At 41.5% G+C, this 10,475-nt stretch overlaps 1 protein-coding gene across 1 annotated transcript; it reads left to right on the top strand.

Annotated features, from left to right (window-relative positions):
- The first annotated feature begins 7,056 nt into the window (after nt 1-7,056).
- Nucleotides 7,057-9,224, top strand: LOC123487186 (zymogen granule membrane protein 16-like). The gene is made up of 5 exons (XM_045218331.1): nt 7,057-7,176; nt 7,497-7,518; nt 7,649-7,701; nt 7,978-8,134; nt 8,462-9,224. The coding sequence occupies exons 3-5, from the start codon at nt 7,650-7,652 to the stop codon at nt 8,796-8,798; spliced, it is 546 nt and encodes a 181-aa protein (XP_045074266.1). The 5' UTR covers nt 7,057-7,176; nt 7,497-7,518; nt 7,649; the 3' UTR covers nt 8,799-9,224.
- The last annotated feature ends 1,251 nt before the right edge of the window (nt 9,225-10,475 follow it).

The raw sequence follows: 10,475 nt of genomic DNA, 5'->3' as shown, positions 1-10,475 counted from the left end.
ATGGGACCACACTGTGGAAAGGGGTGATTCTCACGAACACGATGGTGTTCTCCGTTTTGCTCTATAACACCACAACTGTCACAGGACTCATCTGAAGGTAACCGGTACCGGTTTAAAAAAAGAATGGAAGTACAGTATGAAGGTCGTTTTGTGCCTACCCAGAAAAGTGGTTAAATATGTGTATATATTTATTTCCTAAGATTTTTTATATCTCCTAGATTTAGGACAGACACTTCAAATCCTTGTTTCTTATTATTTATTTTTTGACTGTCCTTTTTTGCCATTTCTGAATGTGTTATTCAATGCATTTCTATGGGCTTTAGCAGCCAAAATCAATATTCTATCAAATAATGTAAAAATATTTTTGGGAGATACCTAAAGGGGTCCTAAAATTCTAGTCAAATAGCTAAATTATTCATAGTATGACCATCTTAAAACAATTCCATTAATCAGCTTAGCACCCCCCACCAATCGTCTTAGACTCTAAAGAAATAAACATTTTGGCCCTATTTGTCATGACTACCTCCGAAGCTGCCTCTTCTCCTTGTTCAGATAGGCCTCGGCGTTCATCGTCACCGGCCTTCTAGCCACTGCCGCTCCTCATCTCATCATTCCATTTGTTTTGCCTTGTTTATTACACACCTGGTTCATATCCCCTAATCAGTATCTGTATATGTGGTCCCTCTGCCCCCTTGTCTTTGTGTGTGATTGTTTATTGTGGAGGTTAGTTTAGCTCGGTGAAGCTCCTAGTATTTTGTATCGCCGGGATATTCACCCGTGTGCCTTGTTGTTTCCCAGTGCGCCTGATTTACGCACAGGAGTGTTTGATGCATTGCTGCGTACCGCTGTGTTTTCGGAATAAACCCATTATTCTGTGATTTACCCTCCTGCACCTGACTCCTTCAAAATCACTCACCACAGAATCACACACCAAGACTTGGAGTCAGCAGGAGAAGAATACGTGCCTGGAGTCGTGGCGCGGGTCCGGGAGCATTCTACGATGCTAGCCAGCTTGGGAGAAGCGATGGATTGGGTTCTCCAGGTTGTCCAACGCCTGGAGAGGAGAGGACCCGACCCTTCGGGACCAGCTGAGTGACCAGATCCAGCCACCCACACCCCAGCACCCAAAGGGATTCATCTATCCCGACCGAGGGATTATGACGGGACAGCTTCCCACTGTCAGGGATTCTTCCTGCAGCTGGACCTCTACTTCTCAACCATCAGCCCTTCTATCGGAGCGGGAGAAGGTGTCCACCCTCGTCTCCTGCCTCTCGGGGAAAGCCCTGGAGTGGGCCAACGCGGTCTGGAGTGAAGGAGGAGCTGCATTGGACAACTATGGGGAGTTCGCTCACCTCTTCCGGGCAGTCTTCCATCACCCGCCCGAAGGTAGAGAAGCGGGCGAGCAGCTGGTCCACCTGAGGCAGGGGACGAGGACCTGGAGTTTTGTCCTCAGCGCCTGGGTCCGGGTGGATCGAGAGGGCCCTCATTGACAGCTTCCAGTGCAGCCTGCGAGAGGACATCTGAAGGGAGCTAGCCTGCCGGGATACCAAGTTCACTTTCGACCATCTGGTGGACATGGTCATCCATTTGGACAACTTGCTAGCTGCAAGAGGACGTCCTGGAAGGGGCCTGCCCGTTTCAACCCCCTCAACCCGGATTCAGCTCCGATGGAGCTGGGTGGTGCAGCGATCCGGGAGAACGGAGGACGACAGCTCCAGTGTGACTCTTGTGGCAGGAGAGGACATTCTGCTGCACGCTGTCGTCAGGGTTCTTCCGGGTCTGGAGGCAGCAGGCAGGGCACTCTTGCGTCACCCCAGGTAGCGCAAAACCACACTCGTTCATAGCCCTCTGCTGCGCACTGCACCATACACGTCACCATCCCTGATTACACAGTAGTTTCCCAGTGTAAGGCGCTGGTTGATTCAGGCGCAGCTGGGAACTTTATGGACAGGTTGTTAGCTCATAGTCTAGGTATTACGTTGGTTCCCCTATCCATTCCACTACCCATCAAAGCACTTGACAGTCGACCATTAGGGTCAGGGTTCGTTAGGAAGTTACAGCACCAGTCACGATGGTTACGTACGAGACCCACTCCTCAAGTTTCTTTTTTGTGAAGAAGAAAGACGGAGGTCTGCGCCCTTACATTGATTACCGAGCACTTAACAAGGGGACAATTCGTTATAGTTATCCTCTACTCCTCTTTCCATCTGGAATCGAGTCAATGCATGGGGCGCGCTTCTTCACAAAATTAGATCTCCGGAGTGTGTACAACCTGGTGGGTGTCCGAGAGGGGGACAAGTGAAAGACAGAATTCAGCACAACCACGGGGCATTACGAATACCTGGTGATGCCGTACGGTTTGATGAGTGTTTCGAGACATGCTTGGTCGCAGTGTGGTGGTCTACATCGATGACATTCTGGTGTATTCCGCTAGGCGCGCTGAGCATGTGTCCCTGGTTCGCAAAGTGCTGGGCCAACTGATGGAGAATGACCTTAATGCCAAGGCAGAAACGTGTCTGTTTTTCCAGCAGTCCATCTCCTTCCTCGAATACCGCATCACCGCCTCAGGTGTGGAGATGGAGGGAGATCGCATTTCAGCAGTGTGTAATTCAGCAGGGTCTGGAAGGCGTTCATGGAACGTCTGGGGGTCTCGGTCAGCCTGACCCCTGGGTTTCACCCCAAGTCTAATGGGCAGGTGCAACGGGTGAATCAGGATGTGCGTAGGTTCCTGCAGTCCTACTGCCAGGACTGGCCGGGGGAGTGGTCGGTGTTCTTGCCAAGATATTTTGCTGTGACTCTTATGTGGATGATGAAAAAAATATTTGTTGGTCTGATGTGATTAATAAGGAGCATCCAGATGCTGCACTTAATACATTTATGAAATTACTTCTTCAAATTATTGATAAACATGCACCTGTTAAGAAACATACTTTTAGAATTGTTAAGGCTCCATGGATTGATGAGGAATTGAAAAACTGTATGACTGAAAGAGATGGGGCAAAAGGAGTGGCTAATAAGTCTGGCTGCACATCTGACTGGTTGACTTACTGCAAATTGAGAAATTATGTGACTAAACTTAACAAGAAGAAATAAGAAACTGTATTATGAAGCCAAGATCAATGATATAAAGAATGATGGAAAAAAAACTTTGGGGTACTTTAAACGAAATTATGGGCAGAAACACAAATTCAAAACCATTTGATGTTGCCAATTGATTACTTTATTGGCAAATTATTACTTTATTGGCAAATGGGCAAACTTAGGCAGGAAATGCCAACAATGAACAGTGAGCCATCATACTCATGTATAAACAAAAAAAATAATGAAAGAAAAGCAAGTTTGAATTTTGTAATGTTAGTATGGGAGAGGTGGGAAAAGTATTGTTATCGATCAATAATGACAAACCTCCTGGCATTGACAACTTAGATGGAAAGCGACTGAGGATGGTAGCTGACTCTATAGCCACTCCTATCTGTCATATCTTTAATCTGAGCCAAGAGGAAAGTCTTTGTCCTCAGGCCTGGAGGGAAGCCAAAGTGGCGTGTGTTGTCGTTTGTGTAAATAGGGGCACTAACTTGTCCCAAAAAAGTTCAATAGAATTCTATAGGGAAAGCCGTCCATTCCTGGTGCTTTTCTCCACATGAATGTTTTAACAGTATCTAATATTTATTTTTGGGTGATCTCTGTTTTTTATGATAATTTTTGTCTGCTGATAGTTGCTTCAGGTTTGTTGAGTCTAAGAAGGCTGTAGGATCAATCCAACCGTTGTTACATTCTGATTTATATAGATTTTCATAGAAGCTGTCACGTTATATAATGATAGAATACAGGCTTAGGAATAAGTAATAGGGTTTTTTATTTCTCCCCAACATAAGGTACGTCATGAAAAACGACAGGGACGAAGCCCAAAACAAACACTTATATATACAGTTGAAGTCGGAAGTTTACATACACTTAGGTTGGAGTCATTAAAACTTGTTGTTTTTCTACCACTCCACAAATGTCTTGTTAACAAACTATAGTTTTGGCAAGTCGGTTAGGACATCTACTTTGTGCATGACACAAGTAATTTTTCCAACAATTGTTTATTTCACTTATAATTCACTGTATCACAATTCCAGTGGGTCAGAAGTTTACATACACTAAGTTGACTGTGCCTTTAAACAGCTTGGAAAATTCCAGGAAATTATGTCATTACATTTTTACATTTTAGTCATTTAGAAGACGCTCTTATCCAGAGCGACTTACAGTTAGTTAGTGCATACATTTTTCATACTCTCATGTCATGGCTTTAGAAGCTTCTGATAGGCTAATTGACATCATTTTAGTCTATTGGAGGTGTACAGTGGGGAAAAAAAGTATTTAGTCAGCCACCAATTGTGCAAGTTCTCCCACTTAAAAAGACGAGAGAGGCCTGTAATTTTCATCATAGGTACATGTCAACTATGACAGACAAAATGAGAAAAAAAAATCCAGAAAATCACATTGTAGGATATTTTATGAATTTATTTGCAAATTATGGTGGAAAATAAGTATTTGGTCAATAACAAAAGTTTCTCAATACTTTGTTATATACCCCTTGTTGGCAATGACACAGGTCAAACGTTTTCTGTAAGTCTTCACAAGGTTTTCACACACTGTTGCTGGTATTTTGGCCAATTCCTCCAAGCAGATCTCCTCTAGAGCAGTGATGTTTTGGGGCTGTCGCTGGGCAACACGGACTTTCAACTCCCTCCAAAGATTTTCTATGGGGTTGAGATCTGGAGACTGGCTAGGCCACTCCAGGACCTTTGAAATGCTTCTTACGAAGCCACTCCTTCGTTGCCCGGGAGGTGTGTTTGGGATCATTGTCATGCTAAAAGACCCAGCCACGTTTCATCTTCAATGCCCTTGCTGATGGAAGGAGGTTTTCACTCAAAATCTCACGATACATGGCCCCATTCATTCTTTCCTTTACACGGATCAGTCGTCCTGGTCCCTTTGCAGAAAAACAGCCCCAAAGCATGAAGTTTCCACCCCCATGCTCCACAGTAGGTATGGTGTTCTTTGGATGCAACTCAGCATTCTTTGTCCTCCAAACACGATGAGTTGAGTTTTTACCAAAAAGTTATATTTTGGTTTCATCTGACCATATGACATTCTCCCAAACTTCAGACGGGCCTGGACATGTACTGGCTTAAGCAGGGGGACACGTCTGGCAATGCAGGATTTGAGTCCCTGGCGGAGTAGTGTGTTACTGATGGTAGGCTTTGTTACTTTGGTCCCAGCTCTCTGCAGGTCATTCACTAGGTCCCCCCGTGTGGTTCTGGGATTTTTGCTCACCGTTCTTGTGATCATTTTGATCCCACGGGGTGAGATCTTGCGTGGAGCCCCAGATCGAGGGAGATTATCAGTGGTCTTGTATGTCTTCCATTTCCTAATAATTGCTCCCACAGTTGATTTCTTCAAACCAAGCTGCTTACCTATTGCAGATTCAGTCTTCCCAGCCTGGTGCAGGTCTACAATTTTGTTTCTGGTGTCGTTTGACAGCTCTTTGGTCTTGACCATAGTGGAGTTTGGAGTGTGACTGTTTGAGGTTGTGGACAGGTGTCTTTTATACTGATAACAAGTTCAAACAGGTGCCATTAATACAGGTAACGAGTGGAGGACAGAGGAGCCTCTTAAAGAAGAAGTTACAGGTCTGTGAGAGCCAGAAATCTTGCTTGTTTGTAGGTGACCAAATACTTATTTTCCACCATAATTTGCAAATAAATTCATTAAACATCCTACAATGTGATTTTCTGGATTTTTTTTTCTCAATGTGTCTGTCATAGTTGACGTGTACCTATGATGAAAATGACAGGCCTCTCTCATCTTTTTAAGTGGGAGAACTTGCACAATTGGTGGCTGACTAAATACTTTTTTTCCCCACTGTATCTGTGGATGTATTTCAAGGCCTACCTTCAAACTCAGTGCCTCTGTGTTTGACATCATGGGAAAATCAAAAGAAATCAGCCAAGACCTCAGAATTTTTTTTTGTAGACCTCCACAAGTCTGGTTCATCCTTGGGAGCAATTTCCAAATGCCTGAAGGTACCACGTTCATCTGAACAAACAATAGTACACAATTATAAACACCATGGGACCACGCAGCCGCCATACCGCTCAGGAAGGAGACACGTTCTGTCTCCTAGAGATGAAGGTACTTTGGAGCAAAAAGTGCAAATCAATCCCAGAACAACAGCAAAGGACCTTGTGAAGATGCTGGAGGAAACAGGTACAAAAGTATCTATATCCACAGTAAAACAAGTCCTATATCGACATAACCTGAAAGGCCACTCAGCAAGGAAGAAGCCTGCTCTGTTTCTTAGGTTCCAGCTGAGATACGGCTACTACTACTACTACCTCAGGGTATTTCACTTTGTCATGTGTATACAAACTTTTATTTAATTTTCTCACTTTGTAGCTCCTACTGATATTTATCTGATTAATCTGCAGAAAATGAAATCAGATTGATTTCCTGTAGAAACATGTACAGGTTGCCAGTGATTTAATGAAGATGTGAGTATTGTAACAGACTGCAGAAAACGTCTGACAATAATAGAGACGAAAAATTGAGAATCTCATCTGCCCCGCTAGAATTAAATTGAAATACATGTACTGAAACAAATCTTCTACAATAAAATAGATATTTGAGCAAACCAATGAACTAACCACCCTATTAATGACCAGATCCACGTCCTTTTCAGCCTGTTTGAAGGGAAGAAGTTCCTCTTGGGGTAATAAAACAACTGAAGATTGGGAGACTGATTTTGAGCGATTTTCGTACACATTCATATGATTTTGGTATATTATTTTAATCGTTTGGTTGTTAGATTGTATCTTTTTTTTATCCCTATTTCAGATCATTCATTTGTTAATATTCAAAAGAAAGAACATCCTCTGAATACAATTATTTCCTTATTATATTTCCTCGACACTCCCTCCCAAAGTAGCCTCGACCAATTAGAAAACAATGTCTGACTTCTGACTGACTATAGGTGTTCTTTGGCATGCTCCTTCCATCTAGAGCTGATGGAATGTTCAGCATGTATAAATGCAGTTCTAAGAGGAAGCAGTAGACTAGAAGGACCTGGCAGAGACCGAGAGATACAAACCTTTCACAGGTTTTCAAACAAATCTCAAGATATCACTGTGGGTATGTACACAACTAGCTAAATATAAAATGTGCACTTGTATTTAATGCATGATACGGGTGAGGGAAATATTATGACGTTAATACTCATCATGTCTTGGTACATGGGCACAAACACTTTGGCCCTATTGCCTCTAAATGTAAATGTAATTGATCTGACATCATTTTTATTTGACAGTAGCTTAGCACTACAAGAGTGATTGTAGTAAACAAGAGTAGGTTCAACTTTTTAAAGCTGTTTTGTAACATTTCACATTCAAGAATGGTTTGTTTGTTAAGTCACATTTCACAATTCAAAAGGTTATTTTCTTATCCCCTTCTAGGAAACACTGGTTGACCTGACAGGTAAAATGCCTTAGCTGTTTTTGTGAACTACTATGAAAAACATTATTAACAAAATGATTTCAAGTTTTACCATTTAAATTGACATTGACTGAAATTAAAGGTCTTAAGTATTGATGTCTCCCTTTTGCAGAATGTTCTCAATCCTGTTTGTCACAGTCTTCTTGGCCAGCTGCTTGGCAATGCGTGAGTAATACAAATACAATTCTGAATTATAATTATTCAATAATAGCTTTTGTGCTTTCCCCAACTTGTCTTTTTCAGTTAGACTTAGGAGTTCTTCTTTGAGACAAAAGCTGATGTATTAAAGCATTGCAGAATATACTTTTGTTAATTAATCTGCACTTTATTCATAATATAAAGATATTTCAGAAATGTGTTGGCAAAATTGAAATGATGTATATATAAATATGTTTTATTAATATAGTAAATATATTAAACATATTGCCCATGTTATTTTAGCCATCAAAGAACCGTACTCGTATTCCTCTGCGGTGGGTCTGGGCACTGGCACCCCATTTGCTTCCTCCGGTGAGGGACGCATCACAGCGGTCAGAGTGTGGGAGAACAACAACTACTACTACTACTACTACTACAACAACAACGCCTACATCAACGGGTGAGCAGACCCCTGACCCATGAACAGACACCACCGACTCAGTCCAACTACACTACCCAACAGACACACTCTTTCTTTCTTTCTTTCTTTCTTTCTTTCTTTCTTTCTTTCTTTCTTTCTTTCTTTCTTTCTTTCTGTATTTCTGTATTTCTGTATTTATTGTGTTTATTACATATTCAGTACATGACAAAACAATAGTGTTATCATATCTAACCCAGAGTACAATGGAAAATGTCAGTCCTTGATATTCTCTGACGCTACCTGCTGTCTCCGTCTGAATGTGCCTTATCAAAACACAACCAACGTGAAAAGCTTCCTCTGTTTTAGGTTCCAGCTGAGATATAGCAACACCTGGTCTCCTGTGTTCGGTCGCGAAGTGGGTGAAAAGCAGGAGATGGAGCTGTTTAAGGATGAGGCCATCGTCGAGGTGTCTGGGAAGTACAACCCAGCAGACTACATCTGCTACCTGGTGATCACCACCAACACAGGGCGCACTCTGACGGCCGGCCTGCCTAACCAAGTCTCCTTCAACTTCTACCCAGCCAACAAGGGCAATGAGCTGAGGCTGCTCAGCGGTCGCTTCAACGGTGCCGGGATCACTTCCATCGGAGCCCACTGGGGATTGGTGTACAAGGAAGAGGCTGGAAACAGTACCTCCTCTTAATCGAGAAAAAAAATTAAGTATGTCTTGCTCTTTGGGATGGTTTCCCGGATACAGATTTAATATCACTATCTGATGGGTGCTTCATGCGATTTTAAACTGAATTAATTTGAATATTTAGAATTTTTTTGGAGTAATTTTGTACTGCTTCAAGTGAGGTGATCCCGTTTGAGTGAGTGGGTCACGGACCACATGCGTTGTTACTCATCACTTGAGGTTGTATTTATCACAATTAATGAAATAATCATATGGGATTTAAAGGATTCATTATATATTTGATGAATTGAACAATAAAATATTATGGGGAGATAATTGCATATCATGGTACTTCACCTTCACTATTTTATACACACTGTATTTTTTTTGTGTGCTCCTTTTCTGCTACATCTGCATACTGAGATTTAATAAAAAGCATATCTTTAATCATTATATTTCATTGTATTTCTTTTGATAAGAAAATACATACAGTAGTGACCAGAAGCTACAATATACTAATCTGTCATCTTAACAAACTCAAACTGAACAAACTCAATAAGAACCTAAATGTATAACTGCAAGACCGTTAAAACGCCTATCCAATAGTGATGAAGGGGGGAAGAAATCGATTGTTACATATCGGGATATTATTTTCAACGATATCGTATCCCATCGTATTGACAATATCGCACTACTATTTTTGCACTAGTTGGCTGTCCCTGCACCAAAACTCTATTTTTCCTTCATAGACTGTTCTCCATTTTCATTTTAAATAGGAAGCACATTTGTTTTCAGCAGTTTTATTTCCATTACTTTTCTCATGCTCTCTCGTCTCTCTGCCACAGACATATAGTGAGCAATATGTTTGGAACATCGAATCACAATAAAATCACAGTATAGAATCGCAATACATGTAGAATCATGAGAATCGTAATACATATCATACCAGCTCCTAAGTATTGTGATAATATTGTATCGTGAGGTCCCTGGCAATTCCAAGCGCTACTCTCCAACACACACATAATGTCTGGAATGTATATCTGCCATACCCATTCATAACATCAAACATGTTGTCTATGAAGTCTGCTCTCCTTCTAGCCTGGCATTGCATGACAAGCTGCATAGTGTTTCAGTTAAAGCCAGTCTGGGATTTGGGAAGCTGTTCAATGTTCAGCTGTGGTTCCTTGAAACATTGTCTTAGTCCTAGTAAATCCGAGCTAATTTGAGGAACAACCGATTTAAATGGGGCAAAAATTATATGGATTTTTTGCATTATTTGCATTTAGTGTAATGTGGATGATACTGCAATCGGATGGCTGCACATTTTAAGAAATGATGTGTATTGCTTTAATCATAAATAATCAGTCATATTTGTGGTATATTTTCACAGTTGGCGTGATTTAAATGTATGTCTGGGTGGTCTGAGGTGGTTTTCTTACCGTGGATGCTACCCAGCAGTTGTAGTTAGTGGATGATACTGCAATCGGATGGCTGCACATTTTAAGAAATTATGTGTTTTTATATATATATATATATACACAGTTGTTGAACCATGAACAGCGCTACATTATACCGTAATCATTGAGCCTAAAGTGTTTGCTTGACTACTGTGTATTCAGGCCAGACTCACTAAATAATCTGCAAAAATATATCCCCCTGTATTGTGTTAGAAATTGCGTAATTCAAATCTGGTATTGGAAAAGA

Source organism: Coregonus clupeaformis, unplaced genomic scaffold, assembly GCF_020615455.1.
Source record: "Coregonus clupeaformis isolate EN_2021a unplaced genomic scaffold, ASM2061545v1 scaf1505, whole genome shotgun sequence".
Lineage (NCBI taxonomy): Eukaryota > Metazoa > Chordata > Actinopteri > Salmoniformes > Salmonidae > Coregonus > Coregonus clupeaformis.
This window is presented reverse-complemented; position numbering and strand designations above follow the sequence as displayed.

Coding starts and splice junctions, on each gene's coding strand:
- LOC123487186 (XM_045218331.1), top strand. CDS start 7,650: ATGTTCTCAATCCTGTTTGTCACAGTCTTCTTGGCCAGCTGCTTGGCA. Junction 7,702..7,977: donor GGCCAGCTGCTTGGCAATGC/GTGAGTAATACA, acceptor ATGTTATTTTAG/CCATCAAAGAACCGTACTCG. Junction 8,135..8,461: donor AACAACGCCTACATCAACGG/GTGAGCAGACCC, acceptor CCTCTGTTTTAG/GTTCCAGCTGAGATATAGCA.